We start from the raw sequence: 16,372 nt of genomic DNA on the forward strand, positions 1-16,372 counted from the left end.
ACACACAGAGAGAGAGAGAGAGAGAGAGAGAGAGAGAGAGAGAGAGAGAGAGAGAGAGAGAGAAAGTACTTTGTCCATAATTGATAGATGAAAAATCAAATGAAGATTTCATGCATCTGTCCACAAGTACAAATACGAAATTCATATGGCTAGGTTTCTCTTGGTTTCTCTTGGTATGTGCAGAGTAACACTAAAGAAAGAATTCAAAAACTAAAGTATTGTAAGATTCTCTGCTATCAACTTAGAGAAAAGAATCCAATATTCTGGCCTGCCTGGTGTGCATGTTTCATTGTTGTTTTGAGACAAGGTCTCATTTACTATGTAACCCAAACTGGCTTCAAACTCACAGCAATCCTTCTGCCTCAGCCTTCTGAAATGAGAAGTGTGTACCACCAGACTGGCCATAATTACTCCAAAATAGATATAGAGCTGTCTCTTAGAAGTCAATAGAAATTCTTGACATATATTTATTACTTTCCATCTTTCTTAAAAACGTAACATGTTTCAAATGACTGTGTGCTATCTTTTAAAATAAGCATGTTACCCTACATATGAAATATTACTTTGAATCAAAGACATAAAAAGTAATCAGATGAGTAATTATCTCATCTAAATAAACTAAATACCTCCAGAGAATAAAAGGTAAAAATCATTTAAATTTAAAACCAGACAATGATCACTCCCGGAGGCATATTATACTGCCTTTGTGTTTCATCCGCTTGGGGCTAAAGCAGGACATCATCTCACAGAGAAAAATCCAGTTAGAATTATTTCAATTATCTCTTCACCCAGGATCAATTTCATTTTGACAGCTCTATTGGATGCCAAAGTCAGATTTTAGGCAAAGGGCCTGCTTGGTTAAGTCGTGGTTATTTGTCTGTAGTCATAGTTCTTTCATGACGACTTCACGGGTCCCATAAATCTTGCAGATTCTGCAGCTTGTATAAGTTGCCAGTCTTTCTCCTGCACAGACATTTGTCATGAGGCTTATGTACCTTGCCTGGGAGAAGTAGCTGCTCACATCCAGGACATTTTGTAGCCTTAAAGAGGATTATGTCTTTTTATTGAAAGACAATAAAAGTTGATCAGCCCTGATTCAAGGTTTCCAAGCTTCTTTGTGTAAATTTCACAAGGGATGTAATGTTTTTGTTTTTTTTTTCTCCTGCTCCTTAGCAGACGAAGCCTTTGATACATATTTGAGTTGATGCCCAGTTGGAAGATTAGGCATGGAAAAGCTCTCCGCAGCCCAAGAAGTGGGGATGTCACAACTTGTCTCAGAGATCTTGAAATTCATGGTTTTTAATTTTAGCTTGAACATGAGAGGGAGATTTTATTAATAGTTCTCTGTACCTGTGATTCATAAAAAATAGCAATAAGAAAATTAACTTCCCTGAGTGATTTTCTATGCTAAATATTAATTTCCCCATTTTTGACAAGTAAAACTGTTGAACTTATGTAATTAAATTTAATTTGTATCAAAAGACTATATGGTGTAGCAGAGGATGGCCTAGTCTGTCATCAATGGGAGAAGAGGCCCTTGGTCCTGTGAAGGCTATATGCCCCAGTATAGGGGACTGCCAGGGCCAGGAAGCAGGAGTGGGTTGGTTGGTGAGCAGCAGGAGGGAGGAGGAGATGGGGCTTTTTGGAGGGGAAACTAGGGATGGAGATAACATTTGAAATGTAAATAAAGAAAAATCTAATAAAAAAACTATATGGAAATTATCATAATTTTTCTAAAATATAGTATCTGCTTTTGGATATCTCTGAGAACTCTGAAATTTCCTTTATTATGAAAAGTGTGTATATGTATGTATGTGTGTATATGCATGTCTGTATATGTGAGTGTTCATGTATGTTTGTGTACCCATGTCTTTGTGTGTATGTACATGTGTGTATGTGTATATGTGATATGTGTATGTACACATGAGTATATAGTATGTTTATATACATGTGGTATGTCAGTGTGATGTGTCTATGTATGTGCATAACAATGTGTATGTGTCTGTGTATGTGCATGTCTGTGCATGTTCATGTGTGATGTCTATGTATGTGCATGGCAAACACAGAAGTGGATGCTCACAGTCAGCTATTGGATGGAACAGAGGGCCCCCAATGGAGGAGCTAGAGAAAGTACCCAAGGAGCTGAAGGAGTCTGCAACCCTATAGGTGGAACAACAATATGAACTAACCAGCACCCCCTGAGCTCGTGTCTCTAGCTGCATATGTAGCAGAAGATGGCCTAATCGGCCATCATTGGGAAGAGAGGCCCCTTGGTCTTGTAAACTTTATATGACCCAGCACAGCGGAAGGCCAGGGCCAAGTAGTGGGAGTGGGTAGGTAGGGGAGCAGGGGCGGGGGGGGNGGTATAGGGAACTTTCGGGATAACATTTGAAATGTAAATAAAGAAAATAATAATAAACAAAAAAACAACAGAGACAAAGAAATAGGAAGATTACTATACTTATTTGAAAGATGTTTATTTACATTTCTATTCCATTTACATTCAAACGACTTTGATTCAATTTTAGCTCCCAGTGAAGCCCCCACAGAGGTAGGGGTCAAAGTGTTATCATCCTCTGAGATATCTGTGCATTGGAAGCATGTGTTAGAGAAAATTGTGGAAAGCTATCAGGTGAGCTGTTTGTTTTAATAAAAATGTTTGTTTATTCATACATATGTAAGCACATAGCTAATCTGTCAATATCTGGTGTCCCAGTGGCTGATTTGGAATTAAACTCCCTATTCCCTCTGTTTAGTGGTTTGGGTATCTCTATGCAATCAGTAAGGAGTAAACGAGATTACTTCAATCTAATCATTATGTACCATATCTATGCATTCAATGAACACCATGTACATAAGAAACACAGAACAATATTATCTCTCATTTAAAAACTGAATAACACAAAGGTTCCTACCCAACTTGTCTAGGAGTCACATATAGAGACCCGTGTGTATACAATGATTAGATAAAAATAAAAACTAAGACAGTAATGCTCATCCTGTCTCCTTTGCTTCAGGTCAAACATGTTACTTCCAGATGGTGCACAAATGCTCTACCGTTGAGCCCCTCCCTGAACCTATAGCCATGTTTTGGTAACCTATACCCATATTTCTGTAAGTTGGACAGTCTCATAAGATACTGATATCATTTATCAGCTCCACTTACCAGATCTCTTCATAAGTTGACAATATAAGAAGAATGCAGACCAACAATGAGGCAGTTTAATGATTATTTAATAAATACTATTATAAGTTAACAGTAGACAAGGGTCCTTGGGGTGGGGGAGAGGCTAGAAACGAATAGAAAAACAGATGACTACCGTGTCCTTAAGACTAGGGAGAATGTAGGGTACATTGCTCTAGAGTTTACAGGTCAATTTATGGAATAGGGAAGATGGCCCGACTGGTAAAGTGTTTGCCTGCTAAGCATGAAGTTTTATCCTAAGAACCGGTGTGACAAGATAAGCAAGAATAGTGGAGTGTGTATATGACCCCAGAGCTGGGAACACAGAAACAGCTGAATCCAGAAGGCTCACTCTCCAGCCCGCTTAATCTAGTTGACAAGCTTTAAGCCAATGAAAACGATATAGGTGAGCCACTCACGAAGAAAGATACCTGATATTATCCTTACATATCTACACATATGCGCACATGTGCCACCCACACAAACGCACCTGCATGAACATAAATATGCACATGCAAAAGTAAATGTATTATCTATAAATAAACTGGTAATCTCCTATGTATAGAGTATTTCCTTTATGAATAGAGATAATCTATCCCTACTGGTCCACCTCCTTTTTCCAGTGAACTTTCTGGGTGAGTAGCCCAAAGTGTTACATTTGTTTTGATTGACACTGTAGGTTGTGTTCCTTATAATGAACAGTTTTCTCATGAATCAGTTTAATGTTTTATACACACACAAGCTTGGCCTAGGGATCAAGAAGCCCGAGTCTGTCTCCCCTGTTTGGAAATGAATTCTAACTTTAGCGTTAGTTTAGATAGATGAACGTGAAAATGTCACATTCTTTTAAAATGTTTATTATATTCTTTGACAGTTTCAAGTTGGGGACATTTTTATCCCCATCATCTTCTCTCATACACACCCCCTGGCACTTTGACATCTTTTTTTTTTTCTTTCTCACTGAATTTAATTAAGCATGTTAACATGAGAGTGAGTAATGGGTGGGTGTGTGTTTACTGGAACATGGGATCCTTACTAGTGGCTACAACACTGAGAAACATAAGTTTCCTTTTCAGTAGCGAATAACTGTCCACAGACTTAGTGAGAAATGGGGACTCATGACCCCTTCCTCATGGAATGATGACATATTTTGCATGCAAGTCTGTGTCCCAGTTAGCATTATTATTGCTGTTATGAGCTGAACTTTTCTTTCTTTCCTTGTGATTTTACATCACTGAACCCCATCAAAGCAGGAAAACAAACAGGGCAGGAACCTGGAGGCAGGGGCTGGTAACGAAGTCATGGACAGGTGCTGCTTACTGGCTTGCTCCCCATATGTTGCTCAGCCTGCTTTCTTATAAAACCCACAACCACTCGTCCAGGGATGGCCCCACTCAACCAGCATGGGCTGGGCCATCCTATATCAATCACTAGTTAAGAAAATGCCCTGCAGGTGGATTTTATGGAGGCATTTTCTCAATTGTGGTTCCCTCTCCTCTCAGATGACTCCAGTTTGTATCAAGTTGACATAAAATTATTCAGCATAGTCTATAAACTTCTCTTTGGAGAGTATGTAAGCATTAGTATGAAACGATGCTTTGAAATATTGTTATTCAATACGTATAAACGTTTAAGGTTCAAGAGCCTTCAAGTCCTTGATTTTTGACAGTTGTATGCCAGGATGAGTTCTACCATTATACATTTATTTAGATATTTTATGGGGACGACCCTAACGAAGTGCTCAGGATTTCCCAGAATGTACATGTTCACTATATTTCTCCTCTGTTTAGCAAGGAACAGGCCTCATACATACCTTGTCTAGTTCAAAGTCTTACAGGGACGGAGGCATCTTCCTTACACTCGGATCACTGTCCAAATCTTCCAGCTCAGCCCTATGCAACTGGGGACTTCCCAAGCGACTCTGCCCCATCCAGAAGTCTGGAATTCCTCTGCCAACAGATATCACCCTGCGGGGATATTTGGTGCATTTTTACTAGTTCTGTCTTGAGATGATGGAGGTGCCAGAGGTTCCATTAAAAGCAACCAAACATTTGATATTGACAACATCAAAATGATCATTAGAAGCAAAATAAAAATAACATCAAAGAAAGCAATAAGCAATAAGCAATTCTCCTGCATTTAAAAACTGCATACCTGACATGTAACCCTTTCAATGTGCCAAGCAGACTTGGATCACTGACTTCCATTGTATAATGGTCCTGGGTTTGCTAATATAGATGAGAAACTTGGGATCATATTAACACTAGATGTCTTTATCTAGGCATTTTGACTAGTTTTGAAAATAAATTCCCCAGTAGACATTGTATCTAAATATGTAAAGATTTGAATGAACTTATAATACTTACGATTTAATACCCCCAAACAGTCTTTATTTTGAAAACCTAAATTCAAATTCATCACTCATATTAATCTTTGAGACAAAGAAGGCTGTAGTTAACAAAAGTAGTTTCTAATAGTAACATGGAAAATATTTTTAACATGTCTTAATTGTTAAGGTAACTTATGTGACTCACCAAGTTATTAGTTATTTTCTAGAGTATAGCACTTTTAAGTTCAACGGGTCAACAAGATGGTTTGAGAGAAATAGCTTCTACAAGTTGTCCTCTGATTTCCACATGTAGCCCATACACATACACACGCACACACACATACACAAAATTCACACAAAATAAAATAAGCATGAATTATTACTAGGTATATTTACTTGATATTTTGAAGGAGTGAAAGTAAATAGTTCACATACATACATATATAATATTACATACATACATACATACATACATACGTACATATACACATACATACATGCATACATACATCTGAAAGAATTATGTTAGAAGAAAATCATTAGCCAGTGCATTCTAGGCTCGACAATGAGATTTTTGTCAAACAAGGTATATTTCTGCCAAACAATCAAAAACTTATAATAAATTGAAACCATGTAAACAGAAAAGACAAGACATCAAGATAGAGATTATTGTCACAAATATTTCCAAAAAAGATCACCTTCATATTTTGAAAACAAATCATATGCAGTCCCCTCCCCCTACCTCTCCCTCGCAACAACACAAGGCAAGTTCAATCAGCAAAATGTAGATTTCATGAATTTTACCAATTTTAGTTGGATCTTACTATCCAGAGGTCAGTAGGAAGGTAAAGGTGCCTTTAAGTTGCACTGAAAAAAAACGGCAGCATCAAACCAGTCTAATGAAGCCCATGGTGATGAAGGTTTCTCCGCAAGAGCAGAGTCACAGCAAAATGGTGGGCATTGAACCTTTCACCTTGATATTTGCAGATTCGGTACTGGGCTGGGCATGACAAAGAAACAGCAGCACACAGAGTTCAGGTCACCAGCCAGGAGTACTCAGTCAGGCTGGAGAACCTTCTGCCTGACACCCAGTACTTCATTGAAGTGGGAGCCTGCAACAGTGCCGGGTGCGGACCTTCTAGTGACGTGATCGAGACCTTCACCAGAAAAGCCCGTGAGTATCAGAATTTGATCTTAGACACATCAAAAGCTACCACTTGATTTAAAGAAGATCCACACGGTAGGCACTTATGGAAAACAAAGAAACAAACAAACCCAAAAAACAGTCTACCTAGCTGTTCATACACCTTTGGTTTTCAATCCCACATCTTTTATAGAATCAGAGGGTTTCTCATCATTCCCAGCTGCTGTCAAAGAAGGAAAACTGAGGCATGCACTCTTAAACATTTTCATTCTTTTTTTATATATTAATGTTCCTCTGAGTGTTATTGGCAATTGGTTCAGAAGAGAAACTCAAATGAAATAAAAATAGTATTTATTCATGGCGATCAATTAAAAAAAAAAAAGAATGAACCTCCTTCAAACTGCAGACCATTAGAAAATCAACTAGTTAACCTTCTGCATTTATTAATTTAAAATTTTGTCATACAGATGCATTGGTAGCACAATAAAACTGTGTTAATAACAAATAGCATAATAAAATCACAACTGTACTTTGAAGATCACCATCATATAATATGGATACCGAGTAACTAGTCTCATACTGTGACTGCTTTCTGTTCTCTTTCACCGTATGACAAGTTCATCTGTTCTGCTCAGATCTGGACATTCTCAATATCCAGTCTCACTTCTGGAACCAAGCTGAGGAACTTGTGAATGCAGGATTCTAGAGACATTCACAAATATCTCTAAGACTGATTCCCATTAGCATTTGCAAAGTTATAGAAATCACTGAGGAACATATTTCCTAGTACACTCACAGAGGTAGATGGTATCAGACATGATTTTCAGTTTTCCTCTCTACTTCATTAAACAGCACACAACTGGGTTTTCTCTTTAAATCTCCATTTTCTTTAACTTGACAAATGAAGCATTATTTTTTTTCTCATTCATCTGATTCTTTTTTTTTTTTTTTACAAATATGTGTTATGTCCAGAATAGTTCTATATAGAAAGGATGCAAAAGAGGCCACACCAGACTTTAAAACGCAAATTAAAACCCCATTAAATAAGTGTGATCGTGTCCACAGCACAGTAGAATAAATGAACTGATAAAACAGAAAGTGATTGTGTGGGAGGCAAATCTGTGGTAGAGTGGTGTGAAGAACTGGAAACAATGTCCCAAAACCTAGAGTGTGAGTAGGGAGCAATGAGAAGAACCAGTTTGTGACTAGCTGAGGGGTAGACTTTTGGATAGAGAAAACTAAGCATGCAGGAATTGAAACATTTAACTTTGGAAACATCAGTATGGCCAAAACACAGCTCTGTGGCAAAGAGGGAAGAGAGCCTTGAAAGCAAAATATGAAGGACTTTGTAAGTCATCATTAAAAGTTGAGGTAGTCCCTGCATGTAATAAGAACCTTTTTATAAGTCAGGGAGTGACACACCTAATTCTGATGTTTTAAACCCTCATTCTGACTTCCATGCAAGCAAGTGACATAAGCGATGGCTAGATTTGAGAAGGGAACCAACCATTGGCAGATAGTATGAAGGGGTAGTGTAAAGAGAGCTGGTATGATGGGGTAGTGTAAAGAGAGCTGGTATGATGGGGTAGTGTAGAGAGAGCTGGTATGATGGGGTAGTGTAGAGAGAGCTGGAAGTGGTTCCTCAGGAGGGCTTGGGTTAACATATTGGTAACTTGGGTGTTGGGAATAGATGGAAGAGATCAAAAGTCAGATTTTTGCTTGAGAACCTAGAAGCATGCTTACACGGTTTTCAAAAGATAGAGAGACTCTTAAAATGCAGATTGATGGTGGACAACCAATGATTCATCTTTATTACATTACATTTGGACCTCAGACGTTCAATAGAGACAGGAATTTCAGCACATATTTAGAGAACAGTAGATAGACCAGGGCTAGAGACTGACTTTGGGTGTTTAAATAGGTAAGGGAGAGTCATAGATAAAGCAGAAACATATATACAGAATCAACTCTGAAGCCCTTTCAACACATACAAATTGATTAAAAAAAAAAAAAAGTACAGCATTAGCTCGCTACAATCAGTAAGGGAGAGGGAAACAACAACAACAAAGAGGTAGAGAAGTCACAAGGGCTTTAAGAAAAGAACAGAGATCCTAAAAAGTGTAAACCCAGGAAAGTTCCGAAGGTTTCAAGTCAGAGAAAGGTACAAGAAATGCTGTTAGATTTGGCCAAGGTCGGTGACCCTGATGGCAATAGTTTAAAGAGACTAGAAGGAAAAAAAAATCACACGAGAATAAAGACAGATATATTCCACGCCTCACCAACGACTGGGAGCATTAGGCCAACTCAGGGATGTATGGTGCCATGCTGAGCATAGGGCCTGGCGTAGGACATAATCCTCAGAACGGGCTGTTGTTGCTGACAGCTCAGCTCACATCAGCACCACAAAACATATCTGTTATGTAGCTCGCAGAACTGATGCTCAATCCAGTGACCATTCTTCCCTGTTTCTTCTTCCCACAGCTCCCAGCCAACCACCAAGGATCATCAGTTCTGTGAGGTCTGGCTCCCGGTATATAATCACATGGGATCACGTTGTGGCACTATCCAATGAATCTACTGTGACAGGCTACAAGGTAAATAAGAAAGCGGGGAGGGGGGGGCTAGCTCCTTCTCCACACAGCTTCATTCCTGCTAACATTGATGTGTGCAGAAAAACACATTTGGCTTGCTCATTCTACCCATACAAAAGAGTCAGAAGACAGAGTCTCACAAAAGATCTTTAGATAAGAAGACATCTTTAGTGGATTTTAGGGAAATTCTATGACAAGTGAGTAAGATAAATAGAATACCTGCTTTGAGGGCTGGAGCTGTCAGAACCATCCGTGCTTAAACAGGAGACAGAATGCATTTGTTCGTTTTGTTTTGTTTGTCTGGGAGTGCTGTCTATAGCGCCACCTCCCTCCCTCCCTCCCTTCCTCCCTCCCTCCCTCCCTCCCTCCTTCCCTCACTGTAAACTAAAAGGAAAGAGATATTGCCATAGATTCACTATAAGCCATGGGATTGCATTCGTATTAGCTGTGTAAGCTTTGAGAATAATGTAGAAGAGCCTGAAAAAAAAAATGGAGGAGAACTTTATGAGGTCACTGAAAATATGCCAAGTTTTCATTTTATATTTTCCTTTACAAAGAAGAAACAGATACATCTTCTTCATGGCATCTTTTCATTTATTTCAAAACAAAAGAAAACAAACAAGCAAACAACATCAAATCACTTGAGGTTATGGCCCATGCATTTGTATAAGCTCCAGGTTAGCAGGAACCAGTTCCTTAGGAATCAAGGTTTGGTTTTTGAGCCAAAGCATAAGTATTGTGTGCTGATGTTAACTATAGGCATTGGCTGAGACTTGTAACTTCATTAACTATAGGCTTTGGCTGAGACTTGTAACTTCATTAACCATGCATAATTCGGGACCCTGTAGATACTCTATAGACCGGATGGCCAGCATGACGGCAAGCTGTTCTCAACCCATAAACACTCCATAGAAGTCCCCATCCCCAGAGACGGAGAGTATGTTGTCGAGGTTCGAGCACACAGTGACGGGGGAGACGGAGTCGTGTCTCAAGTCAAAATTTCAGGTAAGCCATCATCTATGGACTGTTTCAGTAAAGTTACCTCTGAGTTGCCACACCCTACGCATGGCTTCTCAAGAGTGAACTTAGGACCGCCATCCACAATATCACCGTCTTCCTAAGCAAACTCGAATACCAAGCGTGCCACAGGACTTGAAGTTCTGCTTCTTATGTGAGCAAAACGGTAAAGGTATAACATAGCACCTACATGTCAGGGATGATGTAGATGTCAAAGCATCATTAAACATGTCTAAGATGAATACATCTCAGGACCTAGCATTTAAAAATATAAGGCAGTAAGTGTGAAAAGAATGATACTAGGCAATTATCTAATAATACTCAATTCTTCTTTTATATTTCAAAAGGAAGCCTGTTGATCTATTTTAAGTATTCTTCCGACTCATTTTTCTCTTTTCCTACATATGTTAATACAGTAATCAGAAGCTCTGAGGTTGAATACACACATTGCTTTTGGGCAAGTACTTGTTCTCACAGGACTGGGTAGTCTTTAACTTGTAGTTGAGACAGTGAGCCCCTCTCTGTATTGCACCCGGATTTTGTTATTTTCTTAATTTTTAATATTTTCATTACTTCATCTTTTTTAGGTTTTAATACAGTGAATTAAACTCAGTGTGAACTTAACAATTCGATCACAGAATATGGAACAATAGGAGATGCTAAATCAATGATAGTCATGACTGGTGGAGAAAAGCAACTCATAGCTGAATAGATAAATGTGTCATTATATATTGAACCAACAAAAGGTGACTTAGCACAATGATAGAGAATTCAGTAATGAATCTAGCTTCCCCCATGAGTCAAGTTCACCTCAAACTCATCATATCACATACATACCTTTTTCAAATAGAAAGCTGAAGGTATAACACGTGTACATCTTGATTTTAGTTATTGTGTAGTTTCAAAAGTTGGAATTTACCTAAGAAAGTTACAGAATACCTGTTTCAAAACAGCTTGGAATAACTGCTGTCTGTTTCCCTGCTCCCAATCACCATGCATGTGCATGCCACTTTGTAGGTGGAGCTTCTGTTAAGTAGATCACAATACATCCATCTTCCTCAGTTGTTCCATGAATGTCCCTCTTTCACTCAAGACATTAATTGAACTTTAATTGAACATATAAATAACATTCATTCAAGCGAATATATAGAATTTACCCATTCCAAATTTTACTGCTATAAATAGTAGACACTAACATATTTTTTTAATAAAAGTCTTTGTGTAGGTGAATTTAAATAATTAACAAGGTTTTACTTCTCTACTGCCAAGCCCCTTTGAAAGGGTTTATTCCACTCCTGTTACTGTAATGGGAGTTTTCCCTGAATCACTGCACTGTTACCCTTTCTTGAAATTCTGAGCTTTGATGATAGACAACATTGTATTTTACTTTTATTTATTCCTTGGGTTAAATAGAACCTGCTCTGTGGATTCAAATTAGCAGTATGTGTGTGTAGACAATGTAGCCATGTGTGTAACTAAGTGATGGCAGGGGGTGAAAGCTAGTGATGGGTAGGCTCAACTTGTCTTTCCAGGGGGAGGAGCCTGCTTGGTAGTGTCTGCTTATCTCTGTGGTACACACAGCCTGAGGCATCCATATGATTTCACCAAATGTTTAAGCAAACACTTTGAGGTAGCACAGCATTACAAATGATTGATATACTATGGTGCAGTGGATGGAATCTCAAAACATGGGTAATGGTAAACTATAGTAGAATAATTACAGAGTAATATACTTCAAGCATTTGCAACCTTTGTTTAATCTTTTTAGTATAACTAATACATTATATACAATTTCACCTTTCATGATGATGCACTAGCAAAGTACTTTTAAACTTGTTAAGAATTTACCAGTTGGCTCTGAGGAGGTAGTTTGAGCCACTTTTCACAGTGATAATCAGACTTTCCAGTATGCATGCTGTATATAAAGACACATCCTTTGTAGAAAAACTGCAAATATGCCTTATGATATTTTCCTACATTCTGTTTGCCAGTTAGAGAACAGAATCCCAATTATTTATCTCAGTCTAATCACAACGGTACAAAGACATTATGGAATTACCATGTCAAAATAACAGATGTTTAAGGAATAACACGGCTCTAGAATTTTCTCAATTATGTTTGGATTTATTTATAAGTTATTACCATCATTTGTCATGAGCAAGGTATGTCCAAGCATGTATCTAGGCTTCCTTTCAAATGTAAAGAATGTCTTTATTTTCTACTCTTCACTTTAATGTCTGAAATCTGTAAGCAGGAACTTAGTGAATTTCCTGACTTTGTGCTGTCCCTCAATTAGACAAACACACAGTGTCTACTGTGTGGCAGTCACACTCCAGGTTTACACAACGTGCTAAGGTTTCTATACATCCCACATACAAGTACCACTCTCCTGACATTCTGGGGATTTTTGCTTCAGCCACTGTGCCTGGTAGCTATCTGTCTTTGTTAAGATTTCTATCATTGTAATGAAACACTGTGACCAAAGCACGTATGGAAGGAAAGGATTTATTTGGCTTACACTCTGCATCACTGATAATCATCCAAGGAAGTCAGGACAGGAACCTGGAGACAGGAGCTGATGCAGAGGACATGGAAGGGTGCTCCTTCCTGGCTTGCTACCCATGGCTTGTTCGGTCAACTTCCTTATAGACTTCAGCACCACCAGCCCAGGGGCAGCACCACCCATTCTAGGATGAACCTTTCCCCATCAATCACTAATTAAGGAAATTCCCTACAGACTTGCCTACAGCCCAATTTTATGGTTGAGGTATTTTCTGTAGCAAGCATAAAAATTGGAGGAGCAAGGCTTTGAATAAAACAAGTAGATTAGACTTCAAGAGACAATTCGCCACCACACTTGATGGCCAGTGTAATGTGGAGCTGCCAGGATCCTCGGCCCCAGTAGCTCCACAATCTAACTGGCATTTGAGAAGCTTTGAGCTAGTTCTTTGTAGCAGCACATCTTCTGGTTTCTCCGGGCCACAGACAGGAAGTCTGCCTTAACTAACCAGAGTTTGTCCTGAGTTCCCACGAAGGCTTTTATCAGCTGCAAGGAAGTTCACTGAGTAAATCTCAATATTTTCTTTGGCTTATTTACGTAGTCCTCTACAGGATTTGGTTGAGAGTTCCTCAGTCAAGTGTATTGTCAGAACAGGAAGTTAGATTAATACTAATCTTCTGAGATCGACTTAACGAAAACCATTTTTTGTTTATGAAATCCAACCTAAGTCTCTGGAACGACAGCTAAGTATTACACCATGCAAATAAAACTAAAGCCTTCTCTTTTAACAGACACTTGTACTGCTTTGGTTCTGTGGTGGGATGAATGGTCTACTGATATAAATAAATTGGTACCTCTGAGCGTTTGCCATGGGTCATGTGTCAGACATTCTGCCTTTCTATCGGTTAGAATGATGGAGAAGACTTCCAGAAGCTTGGGAGAAAAATAATAAAGCTAACAAACAATTCCAAGCAAACTTACCAGACAGGATTGGTTGTTAGCATGAGAGAGGTCGAGGGGACTGGAGCCAGCCTCAAAGAAGGGGGATTTATTCTGAGATCGAAAGGAAAGGAATTTAAGAGTGGGCGTGGGCATGCCAGGTGGGGGGAGGGTTGGTAAAATCCAGGATCGGAAGACCTTTGTGACTACTGCATTGTTAGGTTGCAGAGGCTTTCGGGAGGAGGGTACAGCTCCAGGAAGGGCAGCGATGAGAATAGCCTGGCCTCAGTCTCAACCTCCTGCCATGCTCTGGAAAGAGGAGCCCCGTGGGGATGGTCAAACTATAACTTTTCAATGTTGATGAGTGTGTAGCAGTAGCAATAAGAAGCCATTATACTGAAGGTTTGCTTGGAAGAAGACCCAGAGTATTTTTTTTTTTTTTTTTTGAATGATTTGCTGTGAAGTGTGAAAGGGAACGTTCTGATCTGGAAGATTTATATAGACTAGCTGAATCATCTGTGGAACCGAGCAACAGAAACACACCCGAAGAACAAGGTATCTCCCGAGACCACGTGATCGGACCTAATCGCAGCGTTCTGGATACCCATCAGAGGGAAAGTGGGTGAAGGAAGAGCCAGCGGGCAAAGGAAGAAACCAAAACCCACCACAGAGCCAACTCCATAATCAGATGGCGTCATAATTAGTGGGTTATGAAATTAAAATACAGAAATTGAGACGGCAGATGTTTGTTGGTGTTGCCCAAAGTTGGCAGATGGTATTGTTAATACAATAAGTGAAGGAAAACACAGACTCATTACTTCTAGCTAAGGAATAATATCAGAGAAGCATCTATGTCCTGTAGAATGTTATTCATTCTACAGAAAAACGAAAAACTGCCTGAAATAGCTGGGTTTTATCCTGGTGGAATCAGTGTCTCAAAAATAAAGTCAAGGAGCAGGGTTTGCCATCCCCCCTACTTACTAGGGTCTCGATGTAACTCATTAATTAATTAAATTAAGTTCATTTCTAAAAGCCCCTTAGGCAGGGAAAAACATCCCCCATGATAATCAGGACTGCATCACGCATCGATCCCCACACCCATAAAGTGATATATCCATGGTTTCTCAAAATGAGCAAGGCTCACTATTTATCTGAGGATGGAAAAACCTGTTTTAACAAGTGAATATTCTAAAAAAAAAAAAAAAAAAAAAAAAACGTGGGCCAGCAAGGAGCCAAGGAAAGGATTCTTGGTTAATGTTAAAAGTTGGAGAGTGGAAATGGGGTCAGGAGTATCTTCATAAAGCTGTAGAAGATTTTTCAGATGAGTCAGTTATAGAAAATCACCTTCCAACAGCAAAGTTAATTTTGACTCAAGCAGTAAGGTATAATCAATCTAGGTGCACACAGGATGCTGGAGAATGGCTCAACAGTTAAGAGTACCTACTACCCTTGGAGAGAACCCAAGTTAGGTTTCCAGCACGCACATTAGGCAGCTCCTGACCGCCTCTACTCCAGCTAGAGTTGATGACCTCTGAACACCAGGGAACCTGCACGTACGTGCACCTGTCTCCACACAGACACACTTACTAAGTACATATGGTTAAGGTAATAAAAGTGAATATTTTAAAGAAATGAATACATAAATTAAAACAAATGGTTATTATATAGAGTAAGTTGCCAAAAATTAAATCGATAAATTAAATCCAAAGAATGCTGATCTGAAGTTAGTATGAGTTTATTATTTATGTATACACATATATGTATTTTTACATACACACATATTATATATATGGGATGTGTAAGAATATAATATATCTCTGAAATGTAAGCATTGTTAAAGAATTATACTTTATCAGAATATTTTATCCCTATCAATGTTAAAGATTACTTAAGTAATCAAGTATATATGACTACTTAAAGAACATTTTATGTCATTATTCCAGTGGAAAACTTATGTCTTGACTTGTTCTCTCCGTTCGATTAGATATGTCATAATGCTAAATTCTATATTTCGTGGTATCGTTTGGAAGCTGTTCTGGGAAGATATACTATTTGAACCATGGAGCCACAACAGAGAATTCACCTTTTCAGAAAATAAGTAATTTTCAATCATGTATCACCAGAACCGAGAATTCAATGCTGCTACAATATCACGTGATTAGTGTTGCTTTATGGTGTGGATGACACACTGACATGCATCTTAGAGATCCTGGCCAGCCAATGCTGTTTCAGCCAGTGACTCCTCATACATTGCTACTTCTTATACATTTCTACTTTTCTGAAAAAGTTTTTCACCTGTGGGAGAACAAGGGGCAGGGCAGCTGGTTAGGATCTTTCTAATGGTTGTAGAGAATTAAATCGGTGAATTAAGGTTTACTGGTAATCCAAACCTGGGGGGGGGGGAGTAAGGTAGATAGATGGTTCTGGAGCCCATGGCAAGGCTGTAATCTCATGCACGAATTCATAATCACTTTAGGAAGAAAAATATTCAATCCTAAGACTCTATTTCTGACAAGTAAGATGGTAATTTCTCATACAGCTGAAGCCATGGCTGATAAAGAATGATCAAATGAGACTTTTAATATATTTTTCACCAGAGAGAATTTACAGATAGTCATGTACCTAAATCATGACTTGAAAGTCCAGGGGACAAGGACTTTTGACTGCT

The 16,372-nt window shown here is 38.8% G+C and overlaps 1 protein-coding gene across 2 annotated transcripts in view; it reads left to right on the forward strand.

Moving 5' to 3' along the window:
- Nucleotides 1-16,372, forward strand: part of Cntn1 (contactin 1) — a 288,900-nt gene that overhangs the window by 256,226 nt on the left and 16,302 nt on the right. For both annotated transcript variants that reach the window (XM_021216386.1, XM_021216385.2), the window contains exons 20-23: nucleotides 2,529-2,632; nucleotides 6,501-6,687; nucleotides 9,139-9,251; nucleotides 10,097-10,253. In XM_021216386.1, coding sequence (XP_021072045.1) covers nucleotides 2,529-2,632; nucleotides 6,501-6,687; nucleotides 9,139-9,251; nucleotides 10,097-10,253 — 561 coding nt within the window. The remainder of the gene's footprint in view (nucleotides 1-2,528; nucleotides 2,633-6,500; nucleotides 6,688-9,138; nucleotides 9,252-10,096; nucleotides 10,254-16,372) is intronic.

The sequence above is a fragment of the Mus pahari genome, chromosome 17, assembly GCF_900095145.1.
Source record: "Mus pahari chromosome 17, PAHARI_EIJ_v1.1, whole genome shotgun sequence".
Lineage (NCBI taxonomy): Eukaryota > Metazoa > Chordata > Mammalia > Rodentia > Muridae > Mus > Mus pahari.